General features: G+C 30.2%; 1 protein-coding gene across 1 annotated transcript; it reads right to left on the bottom strand.

Annotated features, from left to right (window-relative positions):
* Window positions 1-407: 407 nt before the first annotated feature.
* On the bottom strand, window positions 408-18,943 carry LOC126736780 (uncharacterized). The gene is made up of 8 exons (XM_050441313.1): window positions 18,337-18,943; window positions 15,032-15,163; window positions 14,849-14,975; window positions 14,638-14,795; window positions 9,290-9,502; window positions 9,071-9,233; window positions 8,870-9,015; window positions 408-580 (listed from the first exon to the last, which is right to left on the bottom strand). Exons 1-8 carry the CDS (start codon window positions 18,437-18,439, stop codon window positions 438-440), a joined length of 1,185 nt encoding a protein of 394 aa, XP_050297270.1. The 5' UTR covers window positions 18,440-18,943; the 3' UTR covers window positions 408-437.
* Window positions 18,944-23,496: the final 4,553 nt, after the last annotated feature.

The following is a 23,496-nucleotide window of genomic DNA, read 5'->3' as shown; positions in this document are numbered from 1 at the left end:
GTGAAAGTATTTCTGGAGAATGAATTTTATTGGTTTAGCACCAAAGGTGATACTAATTTTTTTCGGCTGATTTCACAACATAATTCGTTGCTCGTAGCTATTGATAAAATTTTACTCTAGTTATATTTTATAGTTAAAATCTTGAAAATCAGATAAATTTTACTGTGACGATTTTCTAAAGAAAGCCTATCACAATTCCTCATACTGGACAAAAAAACATTCAAGCATCAATTAAATCGATTCGACTGCTGTTTCCAAGCTGCCAGTCATACAAAAAGACGTTGATGAATCACCTCTCACTTGAACTGGAACATGGATCCCTTTGCCCTATCGAACTCGCACCAATTTGCTTTTGCCTTCGTATAAAATCGATTTTCTCCTCCCGGAGAGGGTGAGAAAAACCTCAATTTCTTTCTTAAAAATGATTTTATTAATAATTAAAAATTGTTATTTAACGGACAACTATTAGCGGCTTGTAGTTCGTAATTTAATATGAAACCTCGATTTTCTAGTGTAGGAGCGACGTACTGCGAGGTATCCATCGATTTGAAGTTAACGTAAAACGGTCCAGGAACCAGACCTGGAACATTAAAAGATTATTTTGACAATATGCATGGGTTTATATTATTATGAAAATGTAAATACGTTAATTGGGTACGGTAATGTTAAAGGGGCGTCTAAAAACTGGTTTTTTTTTTTTTTGTTTTTACATAGAATGTTGAGTGTGGTCAAAATATTGATAAAAAAGTGAGAATGATTGGAAAAAATATAAAACTATGGAAATTATGAAGATTTTTTTACATACGTAATCATTGCCGGCTTGCACACGGTTTTTTAGCTCTTGATTTTGCTATAATTAAAAAATATATAAACAGCGTCTCACGACGAATAGACGCGAACGATATTTCGGAAAATAATTTTTTAAAAATTTTGAAAATTTGGCACAGTCGATGGAGGCCACACAACTAAAATATTTTGACAGTTGTGACGTTTCCGGTTATACCGGAAGTAGGTGTCAACTTCGTTATTTTAAATGGAACACCCTGTATATTTTTACATTTTTAGCTTCCACGTGAAATTCGAGATATATTTTGTGTATACTGTCCTATGTCTAAGTGTAACCGTTTTTGACATATTTTTAATTTTATGTGAAAAACTATATTTATAAGCCCTAACATAATTAGCGATTACTCTTTTTTAGTAGCCTTTATTTATTGGAAGGACGACTTTAAAAGGCTATTTTAATATTTCGCTTTTAGAAAAAGATACAGGGGGGTCAAAAACTAGCATTAAAAATTAAAATGAAAAAATCATGAAAAGTCAATTTTTTTAAATGGAAACTCCCTATTTTTATAATTTTCTTATAAACATAATTAAAAATAAGGTTAACTTTATATAAGGTTATCTAGTCCAAAAATTGATAGTTTTTAAAATATTAGAAGTTTAAATTTGACCTAATATTAAAAGCCGCATAATAACCGGAAAAGTCAAAATATTTTAGTCGTGTGGCCCTCATCGACTGTGCCATGTTACCAAATTTTCAAAGTTTTTGAAAAATTAGTTTCAGAGATATCGATCGCATCTATTCGTCGTGAGACATCCTGTATATTGGGGCAATTTTCAATTCTTATGGGGACTATAATTACATAATTTGTAATTTACACGCATGAAAAATAAAACAATAACCTTATTGACAAAAATGGGAATGGCTTCACTATGTCTCCAAGAGTATCTTTTGGTTTTGTCTGGAACACTTTTTAGCTGGATGAGTTGGCCGTGGACCCAATTTTAGTAAATAAAAGCATAATATACAAGGTGTACGGATAGCGCCTTAACTATACGAGGTAGAGCAAAAAGTTCTACAGCAAAGTTGTAGGGTTGACAAAAACCTACGAACTAAAAATATTTTTATGTATACCGGGTGTGTCACAAAAAAGTTACTATAAAATATGATTTTTTTTAAATGGTACGCCCTGTATATTATGGTACTAAAATGTGAGGCAAAAAGAGTACTTTACTTTGGTATAACGTTTTTAAAATTTCCATGCGGCGTTGCAACGTAATTAATTTTTTTATTTTATTTTTTGCCTTTTAGAGTGTTCGTTTAAAAAATCATAATTAACTTAAAATTTATTTTGCGCCTATGAAACTTGTACCACAGTTAGTCTAGGGTACCTCCTCTAGGCTGACTATGATAATTTGTAATTTTTTAATACAGGGTGTTTTTAAAGAACTTTCAAACTTGCTGAAATTAAATACGCAATATCTCAAATTTTTCAAATGGAACACCCTGTATATTTTTATCTAATTAAGTTTGTCCCTCAAATACCTTCATTTTTTATTTAATATACCCTATAGCTAAACCAAGTACTTTTTGAGATATTTTAACTTTTCTGTAAAATACTATGCATAAAACGGGTATTCTTTAAGTTTTGATCAAGATTGCTTAGAGAAAATTATTGAAGAATTAGAATTATTACTTTTCCTACAATTATTATTATTACATACTTGAAAAATTAACCAACACAATTATTCACCTAAACTGCTAAAAAAACAGCAAAATTAAATTACTTACGTATTTTTGCATAAATGTACATCGTTACACTAATTTCAAATTTTAAAGATCAATTACAATTATTATAAATTGTGTTCAATATGACCTCCTAAATTTTGTACGCAAGCGTTTACCCTTTTTGAGAATGAGTCATTAACCTTTACCAACATAATTGGCGTGACTGTTTGAAAAATCTCCCGAATTTTATTTTTCATATTTTCACTTGTGGTAGGAGTTGTTTGATAGACTTTTTCCTTCACATATCCCCACAAGAAAAAATCCAGTTTGGTCAAATCTGGGGACCTTGCGGGCCAAGAGACCGGCCCACCTCTCCCTATCCGCCAGCCAACAAAATGCTCATTTAAAAAATTTCTAACAGCATGGCTATAATGAGCTGGAGCGCCGTCATGCTGAAACCCAATCCTATCTCGAACATGGTCAAGCAACGTTTGTAGAAGGACATTAAAATCGTTTTGTAAAAAGTTTAAATACATTTCACCTGTAAGATGTCCATTAAAAAAGTGCGGTCCAATAACGTAATGTCCTATTATTCCTGCCCAAACATTAAGCGACCATCTATGTTGATGATGAATTTCTCGGGTGAAGAATGGATTGCCGGTGTCGTAATAATGAAAATTATGTTTATTTTTACACTGCCATTATTATGGAATGTAGCTTCATCCGAAAAAAGCACAAAATTTAAAAATTCAGGCTGACGAATCTTATTTTGCGCCCACTGACAGAAAGCCATTCTTGTTTCATAATCCTGCGGAAGTAATTCCTGCAACAATTGAATATGGTAAGTATGGAATTTTTCGCTTCGAAGCATGCGAGATATTGATGTTGCACTAAAGGGTAATTCTTTAGCAAGCTGCCTAACGCTTTTATGAGGATCTTCAACGACACTTAAAGCTACTGTCATACTGTTTTCCTCATTTGTAACTGGCTTTCATAAATTACACTTCCTGTTCTCTCAAATCTTTCTTTTAGTTTTTGAAACACTTGTGCTTGGGGATGTCTCCTTTCAGGATAAAGTTGCGCATAAATTCTAGATGCCAAAAGGCTATTTCTTTCAGCAGCTCCAAGGGCATATATCATATCAACAAATTCCTCACGAGGAAAATTCATATTGATTACAAAATGAACAATAAAAATTAAAAATCGATTAACTAATTTCTAAAATGGTTTTTGAAGAAGAAACATTGATCTTGTCTACTGCTGTCATAAAACTAATAATCTGACAATTGAATAGCCTAGACGAAAAAGGGCCCATCTGTGCAGTTTGTCGAAAACCCGTTTTTTATGAATTCTGATTCCTTGTCAAAGTTGGCATATACCGAGTAGAAGAAAGGCCCACTAAACGTACTCTAAAACGGATTGAATCAGCTGTTTTTCTCTGCTGAGAAGAATAAGGGCCCATCTGCTACATTTGGGCCTTTCTTTCGCCAAGTTAAATACCCATAATTTGTGTTGATATTTGTAAACATAACCTTCAAATCATAATAATAACAATAAAATATTAGTGTGGTTTTTGGATTTTTGTTTCTTGATTCATATAATCATGGATGTCTTAGAAAATGAGGAAGCAAGTGTTATAAAATTGAAAAGAAAGAAGAAAATTGAAGAGTGGAAAAGTGTCAAAAATAAAAAGTTAAAGGCAAAAGGGGAGGAGTACATTGGTAAATCAGGAAGAAAAGCTGCTAGACAAACAGGTCAAAAATGCAGGTAAGTTAGGATTGTAAAGAATGTTGTATATTGTTTAAAATATATCTTATTTTTGTGAAGATGTAAACGAAAATGTCTTACATCATTATCAAAAGAAGAGATGGCTCGTATATTGAAAAATTTTAATGAGATTGGAGATCATGGGGCCCAGAATGTTCACTTACAACCTCTTATCACAGTATCGTCAGTAAACCGAAAAAGAAAGGGAGTGTTCAAGAAGAAGTTTAATTTTTCGTAGAAAGTGCATGTCGGTGAAAGGGTGTTATCTGTATGTCGTGAAGGCTTTGCCAGTTTGCATGGAATTGGAGTCAAGAGGGTGCGAAATATTGGAGCATGCAAGACTTTAGCCGCTGTGCCAACCGATAATCGTGGCAAGCACACTAACCGAAAAAACAAATTATCTGGTATTGTTGTTCAAAATATTGATGCACATATACAAAGTTTTCCATATTATATTGTGCACTATGGACCAAGCGGTGAGCGAAGAAGGTATCTGTCACCACAGCTGAGTGTTTTGAAAATGTATGAAATGTTTCTGGAAAAACATTACCCAGAAGTCCTACTCGACGCCAAACAAAATGATCTGAATTTCCAAAAATTGAAATATTCTTTTTATCTACAGTATTTTCGTGACAACTACAACTACACGTTTGGTCGCCCTCGTTCAGATGTTTGTACTACGTGTTCAGAAATAGAGGCCAAAATTTCCCGCGAAAAAAATGGCGCATTAAGAAGAGGTTATGAAATAGATCTTAAGTTACATAAGAAAAAAGCAAAGCTATTTTACACAAAGATGCAAGAATGTTTGATGAAAGCTAAAGAAAATGAAGATACAGAAGTTCTCTGCTTCGACTTTAAACAAAATATTCCCTGTCCACATATGTGTACTAGTGATGTCTTTTATAAAAGACAACTTTGGTTGTACTGTATGTCCATTTACTCTGGCAAAAAAGCAAAGAGCATTATGTATACTTGGCCTGAAAATATTGCAAAGCGGGGCTGTAACGAAGTTCTCTATGTACTTAACCATTACATAGAAGCATTCCTACCTAGCACTGTTAAAAAGTTATATATATTTACTGACGGTTGCAGGGGCCAGAATCATAATCAAAACATGCTAAAATTTTGGCAGTCATTGGTACTTAATGGAAAGTTTAAAAATGTTCAGCATTTTTTTCCACAACGGGGTCACAGTTTCCTGCCTTGTGACAGGCATTTTGCTGTTATAGAAAAAATACAAAGAAAAAGGGAAGTAGTTGAATCGCCTTCAAATTGGAACAGCATCATAAGTACCAAATTTACCGTTGTTGAGCTTAAAAGCAATATGGTAAAGGACTTTGTAGCCGGATTGTCTGAATCGTTTTTTAAAAAAACCTTTACCACAAATAAGTTAAAGTTTCAAATAACCAAATACAAGATCTTTGACTTTAAAGCTGAATCAAAGTACTTCATGTTTGGCAGCTTTTCTTTGAATGGTGTGTGTCCCGATGTATTTCGTCTTCTGAAACCTGGCGTTGAACGTGTCCCTATACCCGAAAAGCTTGCTTATTCTGGTGATATACCAATAAATGCCCTAAAACTACAAAACATCAAGGAGTTTTGCAAGTTTTTGAAAGATGAAAATGCTATCGCATTTTATGATACCTTGTCAGGTGCTACATGTACACACGAGGATGATCAGGAAGACCCTTAGCTCATGGAAAACATATTTCTGTATAAAAAAACGTAATTAGATTTTCAAATAAATATTTTTCATTTCCTGTTTTTCATTTTATTTTCTAGTAGTTCTTTTGTAATCTTCAATAGATTATCACTTGGAAGAAAAAGGGCCCATTTTTAGAATTTTTGTAACCCTGTATATCCTGTAGACATATATTTTCAGAAAAAAATTTGGTGTAAAAACATTTTGAAATATGTCACAAATACATAGGTCAATTTCATATATTACATTTTTACTTTCTTTATCCGAAATACAATTTTTTGCATTTCCTGAAAAATCCACTTTTTCAAAGATGGGCCCTTTTTCATCTAGGTCATTCAATTATTATTTGACATTTAAACCAATGTTTTTAGGCAATCTTGATCAAAACTTAAAGAATACCCGTTTTATGCATAGTATTTTACAGAAAAGTTAAAATATCTCAAAAAGTACTTGGTTTAGCTATAGGACATATTAAATAAAAAATGAAGGTATTTGAGGGACAAACTTAATTAGATAAAAATATACAGGGTGTTCCATTTGAAAAGTTTGAGATATTGCGTATTTAATTTCAGCAAGTTTGAAAGTTCTTTAAAAACACCCTGTATTAAAAAATTACAAATTATCATAGTCAGCCTAGAGGAGGTACCCTAGACTAACTGTGGTAAAAGTTTCATAGGCGCAAAATAAATTTTAAGTTAATTATGATTTTTTAAACGAACCCTCTAAAAGGCAAAAAATAACATAAAAAAATTAATTACGTTGCAACGCCGCACGGAAATTTTAAAAACGTTATACCAAAGTAAAGTACTCTTTTTGCCTCACATTTTAGTACCATAATATACAGGGCGTACCATTTAAAAAAAATCATATTTTATAGTAACTTTTTTGTGACACACCCGGTATACATAAAAATATTTTTAGTTCGTAGGTTTTTGTCAACCCTACAACTTTGCTGTAGAACTTTTTGCTCTACCTCGTATAGTTAAGGCACTATCTTAGCCGTACACCTTGTTGGCACAACCTGTACATAGTTAGATTTTACATTAAATGCATAAAACACACTTATCAGGTGTTAAAAAAATAAGTATTATTTGATATTTTATGTAATTTAATTTATTATAAGTATTTTGAAAAAAAAAACATAATTTGAGATATTTAATTATTAGTAGGTAAATAATAACGATGAGATTTAATGTAAATTAACTTATAGGCAAAACAATAAATAACTTTATTAATAAAACATTGATATAAATAACTAAGCGCAACCATAAGAACTTATATCCAAAACTATAATCTAATGATCACAAATTTTATTTTATTATGATTATACAGGGTGTCCCGAAATTACATCGCAATATTTTACCAGCCGCATCTTTATCTAAAAATCAGACAAAAACTTCATATTTAGGGTGTTTTCTAATTCTTATTAAAGTTGGATTTTTCTTATTATTTTCGAAAGTCCTGGTCGTTATTTTTCGAAACTTTTATCGTATACTACTGTTATTGTTACCAATTGATTTTTTCTAGCTACTTTCTAATAATTTTGGTTATAAAATTGAAAAGAATCATAATTTTTAATTAAAAAAGGTGCTCTTGTCTTATTTCGATAGGAGCACCCGTTTTCATCAATGTTTTGCAACCTATACTCATAAAAAATTTTTTGATCACTCTGGTAATGATAGGGATGTAACCCTTGGATTCTTACCATTCTTTCCATCTAAACAAATATTTTTTATTTTATTTAAAACTTATGAGTACCTTTTTTATGTAAAAATGTTGGTTCTTTTTAATTTTACTATCCAAATAATTAAAAAGTAACTAGAAAAAAAGTTAAGACATTTTTATCTTTGCTAACCACTAATTTTAAGCAACCCTGTATACATTTTAGCATAAAGTGTTCTGATAAAATCAGTTACAATAGCAGTAGTATATGATAAAAAAATCGAAAAATAACAACCGGGCGTTTCGCAAATATCAACAAAAAACCATCTTCAATAGGAATTATAAAACACCCTGTAAAATGAAAACGATTCACTTTTCAAGATTCCTGTATATGAAGTTGTTGTTTTATTTTTAGACAAAGATGCGGCTGGTAAAATATTGCGATGTAATTTCGGGACAAATGAGACACGACAGAAAATCCGTATTTACGTATTTGATATTTCTGATTTGCTTTTGGAAATTTGTGTTTATGACCTAAAGAAGTGATGGAAATCCTTTTAAGTTACAGAATTTGGTTAACTAAGGCTTTAAATTTAAATTAATAGCATATGGTCAACGTAATGGCTAGTCGCAAATAGAGTGTAGTTAAGCCGGTTGTAATTGTGAAAATCCTTAATAATTTTAAAAATTTTTTTACTTCATCCTCATTTTTTTATCAATAACATGTTCAAACTTAAAACATTTTCAGAAAAAAAATCGGTTTTTAGACGTCCCTTTAACTTTACCGTTAATTATTCTCCTAGTTTTTGTACTATTTTATTCATAGGGTTTATTTAGGGTTCTACTTGCGTTTGGTTTAATATTTTCATCAAAGTGTCTATTTTTTTTTAAGTAGTTCATCTTGTTTGAAAGCCCCAATTTAGGTTATATTATTGTAAAGCCTTATATTTTAAATTTTCTAGAACTTGTATACTTGCTTGCTTTAACTGTCAGTATTCTTCAAAAATTATCCTCTATGAAACAATGAAGAAATTCAACATATTTCGAAACTGTTCCATCGGGCTTTAAAAAGGGCGCGTTTTATAATTTTTTAGTCAGTTTTTACCTTGGAAACAATTAAACGACAGTCAAGGCGAATTAGGCTAGTGTTTTTAACGTTGCCAATAAAAGTTTCGTTACAATATTTAAACAGCCTGTGCTTAAAATGACACAACATGCATACTTACTATAAAATGGTTGATCCGTTCCAGAACAAACTGTACCAGCGCCAGCGCTACTTAAGCTGGTCTCCGAAAAGTATTCCGGAATATACAAGTAGTGATAGCAAACATCCTTGTCGCTCCTCAGTACGTTAAAATAAGTAGCGGTGAACCTTAAAAAAATTAAACCGTCTTCTTGTTTTTTTTTGTTATTTTCTAGTAACTTACTTGATCCCACAAACGTTATTGGGCCTTTTAAAGGCAATACTATAATGCTCCGAGTAAGGATAACTGGTGGCCTCCTCACTCTTAAGGGGCGCGGTGGTATCCAAGCCAAACGATCTGATCTCGCCGTGTGTTTCGGTGAAGTATTGTATGGCACCTTGTGGAGCTACAATAATCTTTTTGTTAAATTTTAAGCTTTATTTAGGCAACGTGACTTCTCACCTAACGAGCTAAAGTCTTCATTAATATGCTCGATTTCGGCATATTTAGAAAAATCGAACTTATGTCTTTTCATGGGACATTCGAGTTGGGTGAACTTGATTTTCCAACTGGGTTTCTGCAGGTCTTTGTAATCCACACTCAGACGATTCGCGATGTTTATGTCGAGATTTACTGTGCTGCGTGGTTCGGTGGGGGTGTTAAAATGAATATACACTGGAAATTTCGTCTGTGGTGTAAATTATATTTTAATAATTTCAGGCAGGTGAGTCTCAAGATAGCCCAAAACACTTAATTTTTCTCTACTTGATATCTATAGATTACTTAAGTGTGTGAAAGAAAATACGATATGACTATTGGTCACCTAAAAGGATGCCTGGATAATGGGTTTTCAATTCCAGGCAGTTTTTGGTTAATTCTAATTAATTCTTTAATTTTCTAGGCAATTGGCGCTAAATTAACGCGTATTTCAAGTACTAAAAATACGTTTGGTCAACGCTCTTTCAATAAATTTAATTTATTTTTAGGATCTGATTTACTGTCGAAGCTTTTCAAACTATTTAAGCCATTTTTTCGTTTTTATTAGGCATTAATTGTTTTACAAAATGAGTTTAAATTGATTTTTTGAGGGTGTAATTAATTATTTAACTTTTCCAGGCAATTGAAACCATTTTTTAGGGATGAAAATAGATCTTGGTAAAAAATAATAAGCTTTGTTTTTGTCTCTAGCATCAGAAAAATTGTTGAATTTTTTCCAGGCAATTGAAGCGATTTTTTCTGTTTTTTTAGGCACTAAAACCATAATAAGTTCAACTTATCCCCCTAGGACCTGAAAAATTGATAAATTTTTCCAGGCATTTGATACTACTACTTTTCTAAATAATTTTTGAATTTTTTAAGATAAACGAAGATATTTTCTTATCATCATTTGATACTCGCAAAATTGGTGGCTTATTATCTAATTAACATCCTGTATATTTTTGCGGCTTAAAATCAAACGTTTTATAGTTTTTTTTTTTGTTAATACTAAAAAGGTATATAGAACATACAGCATTTTGAAAATTGATATTTTTTTATAGTTGAAATTTTTGAAGCACAAAATTGACCTCCAAAAATGCCACATTTTAAGTACTATAAGAGCTAGTTTTGAAGGTTAACATATTGAAAATAAAAATTCATATTTTTTTCTCACAATTTTCTTTTTTTTTTAAATTGAACTGTACCAGCGACATACTACCATCCTATAGAGCACAAAAACATCGGATTGTGATAGGATCTAAACAAAACTGCAGACTTAAGGAAACTTTAAAGTTTTGGATTTATTTTAAATATATACAGTCCCACACACTGTATAACTGTAAATGGTATTTTATGAATTTAGTAGTCAACTACTTAATATCTATAGATTTTTTAAGTATGTGAAAGAAAATATAATATAAATATTGGTTTCCTAAAAGGATACCTGGACAATAATTGTGTTTTCAATTCCAGGCAGTTGATGATCAAATCTCTTATTTAGGTAGTTGTTGATTAAATTTCTTAAGGGTCTAAATATTTCTTTAATTTCTCAGGCAATTGAAGTCTTTTTTTCAGGTTTTCTAGAAACTAAAAGTAATTTTTTTTTATGAAACCACCAGGACCGTAATTAATTATTTTTTTAGAACTTGAAAAATTGATGAATTTTTCTAGACAATTGGCGCTAAATTATCGTATTTTTACGTACTAAAAATACATTTTGTCAAAGTTTTTTCGATTTAAATTGTTTTTAAAAATTTAATTTATTTTTAGAGTTTGATTTATTGTCAAGTTTTTCCAGGCAACTCAAGCCATTTTTTTTGGTCAAAAATCAAAAATAATTTTCTTTTCAAATAATTGTTGAACTTCGTGTTTTTCACACACTAAAAATCAATTTTTTCAATGTTCTTTTAATAAGTTTCACTAATTTCTTTAAGCAAAGTAATTCTTAAATTTTTCCAGGCAATTGATATCAATTTTTCTCATTTTTCAGGCCCAAAAATTATATTTTTCAAAATTCTTTCAATAAGTTTTTAATTTTACATGAAAATTAAGAAAATTTTTTCTTAACATTTGAAAATTGATTCGTAATTGTGTAATTAATATAGAGGTACGACCTTGCGGATGATCTCGTTGGATTGACAAGGACAAGAAAATCAAAAAACCGTTAAAATTATAAAAATAAAATTCATAGTTTTCTCTTATTGCAAAAATTACGAAATTTTCGATTATATTTTTTATTCTTTAATACCTGGAATTTTTCTTTCTTTCCAACTAGAAAAAACCTATAAATAAGTATCTAGGAAAAATTATTAAATTCATTCAAAAATTTAATTTTCCTTTTTTTTCGTTTGGTCCGTTAGTTGGAAAAATAAATTTTTAGTTTCTCCCAAGCAGTTAAAATAAATTTTTTATAATTAAACTATATCATTTTCGACTATTCCTTGCTTACAAAATGAGTTTTTTTTTGAAAAAGACGTTTAAATCCACGGATTTTTTTTAAATGCCTGAAAAACTGTTAAAATATTCCCTCTGTTTAGGAACAGACACAAATAAAAAACACTTTCAGGCAGTTAAAATACTCGATTTATTTTAAACGTAGTTTTAGGCAAGAAAATATTTTTTGTATATGAAATTTCAGTTTTTTCAAGTGATTCTTTTTTGTCTGAAAAATTACATTTTTGAAATTATTTTTCATAACAAATTTTCAATTTATTCGAGGCACTATCCTATTTTTTTTTCTAGGTTTTTGGAAAAATCTAAAATTTAAAAAATAAAATGTTTTTTTTTCAAAGAGACATTTTTGTGTTCTTTTTGATACAGTAGAATTAGGTCTTCGAAAAAAAATTTAAAAATGAAAAAAAGCATCTTATTACGCCCAAATAATTGATGTAATTTTTAATAGGAAATGATCTACATTTTTATAAAGAAAAATTTAATTTATCAGCCTCGATTTAAAAATTAAAGTATAAACACAGCCCAACTTGATGCAAATTTAATAGAAAATGATGCGCGTTTTTACATGCAAAAATTCAATTTAACTGCTCGAAAATAGCAGAAAAAATTCAGTAGTAAATTATGTTTATGTACTAAGAATAAGACGGTCCAATTTTCTATAAGAAAATCAAAAAATTAAATAAAAGACTTTTTTGAAAAAATATTAAATTTTGGTGTGAATTATTTCTCGTGACCTCAGTTTACTTAATATTTGCTTTCGTTGGATTTATTATGGATCTCTATGAAATTATCTTTAGGACAATTTATTTTAGATTGTTTTCCTTAATATTAATAATTATAATAGCATAAGAAATTAGAGCTAGGATAATTTTTTTCAGATAGCACTAAAAGTAGTTCTAGGCAGTTAAATTATATATTTTATGCGTCAATTGCCTAGAACAACAAAATTAAATTTTTCAACCTCGAATTGTTAATTTGTGGGTATTTTAGGCACCATTTGCTTACCCAACTGCCTTGGATAACTAAAATATTTTTTTATCCTAAAAAAAAAAAATCATTTTTTTTTTGACATTTAAAGCATTTTTCGAAAGTTCGATTTATTTTTGAGGCAAAAAAATGACTATTTTAATTGTTTCGTAGAAGTGAATAGAAGTGAATCGTGAATTTTGAAATTTTCTTTTAGGCAACAGAAGTCATTTTTTAGCGCCTAGGTAAAATGCTGAATAATTATTTTTTTTAAATAATTTCAACTGCCTGGAATAATTAAAATTTGTTTTCTTCAGATAGTAAATAAATAAATTTAATATCTTTATTTAGCAAAAGCTACATTCAATAAAAACATAAATAAAAAATAAAGTAAACGTTTAAGTTGACCATCACTGTATCAGGACACTCCGGTTTGTCCATGGATGGTCTCGGTAATCCAGAAACAGCATCCCGATTCCAGAAATATCCGGTCAGAGGTAGACCATAAATTAAAACTAGACTTAACCTAAACATTATTTTAAACATTATTTCCTTAACGCCGCCACTTTTGGTTGCTTTTCCTAGAGATAAACCGGCTCCAATAACAGTAGGATTGACTTTCTTTCTCAAATCCTCCTTCACTTGCTTTACATCTTTCTCCGGACACTTTTGCTTTACAACCAAAACTTTGCTATCATTTTTGGTGCCTATTGCTGCAGCATATGACAACTTGGAATTCACACTTGATAGGGGCTGTTGAGGGCTTACGATCCTTCAGGCTGGCAATTTCACGTTTCAAATTCTGGTTTTCGTTTAACAGGAGATTGACTTTTTGATTTAACTCGTTAGTTTTACTGACTAAGAGCTGCAAGGTGGCCATAATATCTCCTACATTATCTAAATCAATAACAATATCATCTGTGCGGCTTCTTTTCCTAGCGCGCTCTATTTTGTATGCACCATCACTAGATGCAGAGGGATCACACGATTCACATTTTCATGTCGATTTTCTCAAATGAAAACCGCGCATGTCAACATTAACACACTTTCCATGAAAATACTTAGCACACCTGGTACATTGTATTATCGACTTAATGTCATCAAATACTAAATTACATTTAGCACAATTACTTTCTGGATCACCGTCATCCGTAGTACTTCCTCCAGCCATTATTTCATTAGTTAATCACAATTTCAAAATCACCCCGTATATGAATTAAATATAAGTTAGTTTAGACAAATACTGTTTACAATAAAAAACCCGTTAATGTAAACACTGTAATTATCACGTACGTGCACTATATTTATGTTATACTTATTACACAAATTAGAGAAATAAAAATTGAATTTTACTGATTTATGGCAACCGTGATTCTAAAATAAGTCAATACTTAGCTTCAAAGATGCAAAATTTTAAAAGACTTCTTTTGATATAAATTATTAATCAAAAACTGTATTTTAACCCTTTGAAACACGCGAAAAACTATGGGCGTATCATACGTGTTAACTGCTTGGACTACTACGAACTACCAAGTACAAAGTAGTACAAAGAAGTAATTGTTAATTTTGGCCAAGTAATGAAATCTATTTTGCTTCTGAACTGCCTGTGATAGCTAGGAGCTTATTGAAACGTTTACAGCTAGCTTATAGCTTTTTTTACTACTTTTATATGAAACAAAATATTGTTTTACCAAAAGCAATTTCTACAAAAATATACAAGTCACAACATTTGCAATGTGGCATAAACATTGAACTTACTAAGAAAGAACCCCTAGTTTTAAAAATCCTTAACAATTATATACACATCGATCGAGACAACGAATTCTTGAACACAGAAAGGACTAACTAACCTACACAAAAACAATCGAAAATTATCCTTTTTCCATTTTTTTAACAAAAAAAAAAGAACTTACAGTGTTGCCTAGTATTGTTCCCACACAAAACCGGAACACCATACGTGTCCGGATCGATCTTAAGGGCGTCATTAACGCACTTGTAAATCGACACGTCCGATTCGGTTGAGGATCGGGTCAATGTGGCCGGTGCCAAGTAGAACTCTTCAAAATCTAACCTAAAAATGAAAATATTAAATTTTTAAATATATTGTTAAGAAATTCCACTTGCCTCACTTGGCATACATTTTTACTTCTCAGTCTGATTGTGTATTTGCAATTAGTCACGGCGGTATTTAAATTTCTTGATTCGAAATGGCCCTGTTTCTTATCAGAGGTTTTGACGCAATCGGTGTCATCTGCAACGGTTTTTTTTAGATTTTCAATTTTTTCTTTTTTGTAAATGTTGACTTACACGAGCAGCATGTGAATAAAGGTCCGCATTTTCCAGAAGGTGTTCCGCCTGTTAGAAGACATCTCGGTTTGTCCATACAGGTGCCGTAGCGGTTGGTGTCTATTATGCACTGGGTGATTTTTTGATGAACAGCTAAAGTAAAGGTAAATTCATGAAATGTTTGTTTTAAAAGGGTTAAACCTCTGGAATTGTTTGACATTATTGGGCATACAGTTGCCTTTTTAGGTGTTTAGATATGACCCTTTAAAGTTAGGGAATTTTATTCAATTTTTGCTTAGAAATTGAGCGATTATTTCTAGTTAATAAAGTAGTTTTGCCAGCTTGAAAAGACGTTGAAATGCTTGGATTTTTTTTTCGTTCCACTGCTTTTTTTAGGTGTAAAAAGTGCATTTTTTCAATTTCTGTCGCATTTCATAGTCCAGGCACGACAGCAGATACAAAAAGGAAGTTCTCTTGGCGGTTAAGTGAAATCTTGGACAAATTTGTACAACTGTTAAGGGATTTATGGACTTTTTTGTATTGAAAGTCCAAAAAAGTTGAAAAATTTCTACTCTCAATATTGAGAGCCTGTAAAAAAATTTCCAATAAACGTATCAACTTGAAATATTTTTTTAGATATAAAATGAAGTTTCCTTAATGGTTTAGTGAAACTTTGAGCAAATTTGGACAATCTTCAAGAGACTTATAGGATTTTTTTGTCTTGAGGGTCCAAAAATATGACATATTTTTACCATCAACTTTGACAGCCTGTAAAAAAAGTTCTAATTGAACTATCGACTGGAAATATTTTTTTTGACATAAAATGAAGTTCACCTAATAGTTTAATGGAAATTTTAAGCAAATTTGGAGAAGTTTCAAGAAAGTTATGGACTTTTTTTCATTGAGGGTTGAAGAAAATGGGGAAACTTCTACCATTCAATTTTGACGGCCTGTAAAAAATTTTACAATAAAAGTATCGACTTGATATATTAAATTTTAAACATAAAATAGAGTTTTCTTAATAATTGAGTGGAACTTTGAGCAAATTTGGATAATTTTCTAGGAAGCTATAAAACCTTTTTGTATTGAGGGTTCAAAAATATGGAAAAATTTCTACCATCAACTTTGACAGGCTGTAAAAATGTTTCTATTTAATGTATCGACTTGAAATATTTTTTTGAACATAAAATAAAGCTTTCTTAACGGTTTAGTGGAGCTTTGAGCAAATTTGGACAAATTTTAAGGAACCTATACAATTTTTTTTTATTAAGAGTCCAAAAATATAAAAAAATATTTACCATCAACTTTGACAGGCTGTAAAAATGTTTCTAATTAAAGTATCGACTTCAAATTTTTTTTAAACATAAAGCAATGTTTTCTTAACAGTTTAGTGGAACTTTGAGCAAATTTGGACAATTTTCTAGGAAGCTATAAAACTTTTTTGTATTGAGGGTCCAAAATATAGAAAAATTTCTAGCACCAACTTTGACAGGCTGTAAAAATGTTTTTATTAAATGAATCGACTTGAAATATTTTTCTGAACATAAAATAAAGTTTTCTTAATAATTGAGTGGAACTTTGAGCAAATTTGGATAATTTTCTAGGAAGCTATAAAACCTTTTTGTATTGAGGGTTCAAAAATATGGAAAAATTTCTACCATCAACTTTGACAGGCTGTAAAAATGTTTCTATTTAATGTATCGACTTAAAATATTTTTTTGAACATAAAATAAAGCTTTCTTAACGGTTTAGTGGAGCTTTGAGCAAATTTGGACAAATTTTAAGGAACCTATACAATTTTTTTGTATTGAGGGTCCAAAAATATGGAAACATTTCTAACACCAACTTTGACAGGCTATAAAAATGTTTCTATTTAAAGTATCGACTTGAAATATTATTTTGAACATAAAATGAAGTTTTCTTAATGGTCTAGTGGAACTTTGAGCAAATTTGGACAATTTTCTAGGAAGCTATAAAACTTTTTTGTATTGAGGGTCCAAAATATAGAAAAATTTCTAGCACCAACTTTGACAGGCTGTAAAAATGTTTTTGTTTAATGTATCGACTTGAAATTTTTTTTTGAACATAAAATGAAGTTTTCTTAATAACTTAGTGGAACTTTGAGCAAATTCGGACAAATTTTAAGGAACCTATACAATTTTTTTGTATTGAGAGTCCAAAAATATGAAAAATTATCTACCATCAACTTTGACAGACTGTAAAAACTTTTCTATTTAAAGTATCGACTTGAAATATTTTTTTGGACATAAAATGAAGTTTTCTTAATGGTTTAGTAAAGCTTTGAGCAAATTTGGAAAAATTTTAAGGAAGCTATACAATTTTTTTTTATTGAGAGTCCAAAAATATAAAAAAGTATTTACCATTAACTTTGACAGGCTGTAAAAATTTTTCTATTTAATGTATTGACTTGAAATATTTTTTTGAACATAAAATGAAGTTTTCTTAATGGTTTAGTGTAGCTTTGAGCAAATTTGAACAAATTTTAAGGAAGCTATAAAACTTGTTTGTATTGAGGGTCAAAAAATATGGAAAAATTTCTACCATCAAATTTGACAGGCTGGAAAATTTTTTTTATTTAAAGTATTGACTTGAAATATTTTTTTGAACATAAAACGAAGTTTTCTTAATGGTCTAGTGAAATTTTGAGCAAATTTGGACAAATTTTAAGGAAGCTATAAAACTTTTTTGTATTGAGGGTCCAAAATATGGAAAAATTTCTAGCACCAACTTTGACAGACTGTAAAAATTTTTCTATTTAAAGTATCGACTTGAAATATTATTTTTAACATAAAATGAAGTTTTCTTAACGGTTTAGTGGAGCTTTGCGCAAATTTAGACAAATTTTAAGGAACCTATACAATTTTTTTGTATTGAGGGTCCAAAAATATGGAAAAATTTCTACCATCAACTTTGACAGGCTGTAAAAATGTTTCTATTTAAAGTATCGCCTTGAAATATTTTTTTTAGCATAAAATGAAGTTTTCTTAACAATTTATTGAAACTTTGGACCAATTTAGATCATTTTTTAAAAAGTTATGGACTTTTTTGTACTGAGGGTCTAAAGACAAATTTCTTCCATTTATCTTTGACAGTCTATAAAAAATTTTCTAATTATATTTCTATTTCATAGTAATTGTCAATGATTCTTGGGTCTCTTACTTATATATTACTTATAATTTCTTACATTGTTTCCCAAAATTATTGAATTAATTAAGTTTTTTCAAGCAAATGCAAAAATTATTAAAGCAGAAATATGGTTTTCTTTTCAGGCAGTTAAAATTTAATAAAACAAATTTTGTACGTACGTAAATTCCATAATAAAGCCAGAGGATCTTCCACATCAGTTAAATCAAAAAACCCCGCACGAACAAAAGAAAAACTAACAAAAAACACCAAAAAACTAAGCATGTTTAGTCAAAACAACATAATTCAACTTGAAGCAATGTACTAAGTTCCCAACCTTATATACACTTTAAAACACACAATTATTTACTTAACAGTATTTATTGGTTCCTACACTTAAGCCTTTAGGCAAATTTCAACTTCAACTTAAGATTCTTAACGGTTCTTCGTATCTCAGTCAATAGTCGCTCATCTTATATTACACTAAGTCAATATGACTTGACAATGGTCCCTAAATGGTTTTATTGTTTACTTTTAGAAGAATTTAATCTGAGAAACCGTAAACAGGTATATACAGAGGGTCGGTTAATTTAAATGCCTAAGTGCTAATGTAAACGTGACTATGGGGCGAAATAGTGTTTGAACTAATTAGCGAATGCGAGTTAAGAAGACAAATAGGAGATGGGGTTGTTAGGTTTATTACACGGAAATATGATTGGATGAAGTTACCTTGAACAGCTCAAGAAATTAATAAAAAAATCAGTTTTCTCACAGGGACTTTCAGATAACTTTTGAGTATTTTTTTCTGAGAAAAACGTTGTGAATTTTGAGAAATTTAAACGAGGAGACTTTAGAGGGAATACTGGAAGAAATATGCAATTTAAGATCAGAATATTAAAAAAAAAAACATCAAAAATTAAGTAATAGTAAAAAAGAAATATCAATTATTTTTAGAGAATTGCAATAACGAAATATACAAATTTATCAATTTTACTGTCTGAAAGGGAAAAAAATAAATTTTTCCTAGTTGCAGACGTTGCTGTTTACGCAAAATACGTCTCCCTAAAAAAGTGCTATTTATTTTTCGCAATAACAAGAACGAAAAGAAAATCCCAGAAAAGTCCTTTTATTGATACAAAAAGCAGATTCAATGGAACGTGACAGCTATTGCTTTTCGCATACCCCCCCTGATGGAGGAGTACTACACTCTTCTAAGATAAATAGCTTATTATTGGGGCACTTACTCTTTTAACATTAGACATCGATTGCCGTTAATATTTACACGTTAACGTTAAAAATAAAATAAATCCGGAAGCATTATTGTTTCCCCTCATATCCGTTTTATGTGTAATTTTTCATTTTAAGGGAGACTTTTTGTTCGCATTTCCAATTGCCCTTTTTTTGTTTTTTACATTTTCTCGTGTGTCGTCGGGGGCACATGTGCAATTTGCCGGAGATTGTTAATTGAAATAATTGAAAACTCGGCGGCCATGAATGGGATACGACGATCCGATAATTGGAATCGAACCTTCCCCACTGAAAACGTTCGATTTGTTTTGGGTTTTTTAGTTTTTTTTTTTTGTAATAATAAAGTTTAAGTTTGCCAACCCAATAAGGGTATCCTGGTAACTATTTTTTCTCTCGAAGTAGCGGTTTTATTGAACAAGTAAAAAAAGCTTTCACTTTCTCTGATCTTGGTTTTGAAATCTCGAAATTCTTATCACCGCAGTGATTTTTACAGTGACGTAAATTCCTAGACTAAGAAACGTAACATAAATAGCTATTTATGTAACAAGTGTGTAAAATGAACCTTTTTTTTATAAATAGGAAATTTGTCGAAATCAAAACTGCGACAAATAAAATTAGGAAATGCCTATCAGAAAATAAAATATAGGGTGTTCCATTTAAAAAAATTAACCTTTCACCATTTTAGTAAATGAAAGATTTTAATTTAATTTTCGATGAATCAGGCTAAAGCAAGTTAATCAAAACAGTTTTTTAAAATGTTTGAACTTTTTAGGAACTTAAAAAGCTGAGAAAAAGCAGAAAAAAAAATCAAGGAACTAAACAATTAGTTATTCCTTGATTTTTAGCAAAAAACACGCAGTTTTTTTTCTCGAAAACCGCTAAAAATAGGTATTTCCCTTGAATGACGTTCCCATGAATGTCATTCAACGGGAGATAAAATAGTTGTAGGTACCACCATATTCCCATGAATAAAAAAAAGGATTCTACACACAAAACTTTTAGATCAGAAATTCCATTTTAAGATATCGTTCCACATTGTTTTACTAGATCATTTTATTTTTATATAATTTAATATTTTGTTTTAGATTAAGTTTTATTTAATAAGTTAGATAGTTTTTTAAGGTTTTATTTATACTCGATTTTAATTATTTTACTAGTGTCTTTGTAACTGTCTAGTCTTACCATCTTTTTGTATTACTTAAAATATTAAAAAACAACATTGAAAATGAGGAAATAGTAATAAAAAAAAATTAAACTTTTTCAAGCAATTTGAAAATAATTTTCAAAGTGTAATACTCTTTATTTACAATTTTTCATAATTATTGTATGATGCTTTAAATAAAAAAAAAACATTTTTATTACCTGGAGGGAAAAAATTATTTTTTCCAGGCATTTCAATCAATCAATCAACCATAATCTTTATTTAGCAAAAGGTGCGACAAATAAAATAAATACAAGTGGATTGGATATAGCAAAAGTAGACTGTTTTTTTTTTAATCAAAGCATCATACAATATATCAAAAATTGTAGAGTATTACACTTTGAAAATTGTTTTCAAATTGCTTGAAAAAGTTTAATTTTTTTTTATTACTATTTCCTCATTTTCAATACTGTTTTTTAATAATTCAATTTTAAGTTTTATATTTTTCCAAATTGTTTAATTTTATATAATTTCAATTTTTCAACATACCTGATTTCTTTAAAAAAAAAATATAAAAACCTAAAAAACATAAAAAAAATTATTTTGCGTAAACAGCAACGTCTGCAACTAGAAAAAATTTATTTTTTTCCCTTTCAGACAGTAAAATTGATAAATTTGTATATTTCGTTATTGCAATTCTCTAAAAATAATTGAAATCTCGAAATTCTTATCACCGCAGTGATTTTTACAGTGACGTAAATTCCTAGACCAAGAAACGTAACATAAATAGCTATTTATGTTACGTTCATCTTTATTCATATTTGAGTCCCTTTGTCTAATACGCAAACACGGTTCAGCATCTGATAGGCCTTCCCATAGTTATCTACTTAGATACACGGAACATGATCTATACCTGCCTACCCCACATTCAGAGTTGGTCAAAAGTTCCATATTATATAATGCAAAAAAAATGCACAATCATCTGCCATTGGAAATTAAATCCATCACATCTTTTTTTGCATTTCGTAAAGCATTAAAAGCATTCTTACTGGAGAGAGCTTTTTACACAGTTAACGATTTTTTTTTTGTAATCATTGATTTGAAATTTCGCACTAGCAGATTATGTATTTTTACTATCTGTACATGTTTAGGTATACTGCTTTTTGTAGCTATTTTAGGATTTTTTATAATTTTTTACTTTTTTAAACATTTTTTACATTTTTTTTAACGTAGAGAGATTTTTTAATGATCTTTTTTTTTGACATTGTATACATTAAATTGTATATTTTATAATAATATTTTTGACTACTTACAATTTCTAAATTGTATTAATCTGTATATATTGTAGATAATCTATTCTATTTATTTATTTATATTTTTTTTAAATTTTGTTTTGTTTTTCTTTTTTTTAATTGTGTTTTGTTTGCATTTTTGTGTCTTTTTTGTTTTACAGCTTTGTCTACAAATTGTAACAATTTCTTGACAATAAAGCATTGATTGACCCACTGACAAACACCAGTTAAGAAGCTTTCTGGGCCTTTGTACCTATTACAGAAGATTTGTAAGAAATTTCGCTAATCTTGCAAAGCCTCTACATAAGCTCACGGAGGACAAAATGGTATTTAGTTGGTCAACAGACTGTGAAGAAGCATTTCAACGGTTAAAAAGAGCACTATGCACATCTCTGCTTTTAACATATCCGATTCCTGGACAAACTTTTATTTTGGATACCGATGCAAGTAATGTTGGAATTGGGGCCGTTCTATCACAAAAATATGAAGATGGCGAGCAAGTGATAGCTTATTTCAGTAAAACGTTATCAAAACCAGAAAGAAACTATTGTGTCACCAGACGAGAGCTATTGGCAGCAGTAAAAGCTATTGAACATTTCCATAAATATTTGTATGGTCAACGATTTATCCTTAGAACTGACCATGCTTCGTTGAAATGGCTGTTTCATTTTAAAAATCCCGAAGGGCCAATAGCAAGGGGGCTTCAACGATTACAAGAGAACATAGGAAAGGCGAATATCACCAAAATGCCGATGCTTTATCGAGAAGACCCTGGGCGGAATTTCGTTACAGTATTAAACAATGGTATCGTTTCAAAATCTTTGACAAGGTGTCATACTGCGAAAACCCAAGTGATTTTTACACAGAAATACGCCCGCTTGGCTTTATTTCGTCTTGACGGTGTATGTACTTCCTGTTTTTCAAACCCAAGTCTTGCTGATTCTTATCTTCATCATAAGAAAACAAAAAATCGGAATTTTTTTTTTGCTATTTTAATACGAAGGTGCAAGTTACAAAATAGTTTTTATTCGGGCGTTATCGGTTTGGCCATTAGGTGGATGGTCTACTGCGGTCAAAAATAACGACCGGTCCCGACCAAAATTCCCCACGATAAATCAAACTAAATTCCTGTCAAATGCGGTGTATCGTTTCCTTATTAGCGGTTCGCCGGACCATTAGTCGGGATCGTTTTCGGGATTATTGCGGTAATTCCCAATAATGTCCTTTTTCCAACCGGGGACGCCCTTTTTTATGTTTGTTTGTTTGTTTTTTCGTTCATAAAATGACTCTTATCCGAACGAACGTTTGTTACCAACTTAATATACTCCATTCGATCAGTAAACCGACTTTTTAAATTAAAATTTAATTTAAGAAAGCACCGCTCGAAACTTTTGAAATATAACCGACCGCATCTCCGCTCCAGAGTCGGAGTTTTTTTTATCTATTATAGGGCATCTTGTTTCAATTTAAAGTTCTCCATTGCCGGATTACGTGTAATAGAGTAGGACGTACTAAAAATATTTAAAATCGTTAAGAAATTCCATTTACTATACAGTGAAATATTTTTAACTCAAATTCTTTCATAACTTTTCATTTTTGGGCAAATATCTCTGGTAAATTACGTAGTTGTACGAAGATGTACGTTTCTCTGTTTTTAAAAT

This window comes from Anthonomus grandis, chromosome 5 (genome assembly GCF_022605725.1).
Source record: "Anthonomus grandis grandis chromosome 5, icAntGran1.3, whole genome shotgun sequence".
Taxonomy (NCBI): Eukaryota; Metazoa; Arthropoda; class Insecta; order Coleoptera; family Curculionidae; genus Anthonomus; species Anthonomus grandis.
Note: the sequence above shows the minus strand (reverse complement) of the source record. Positions and strands in the feature narration are given on the sequence as shown.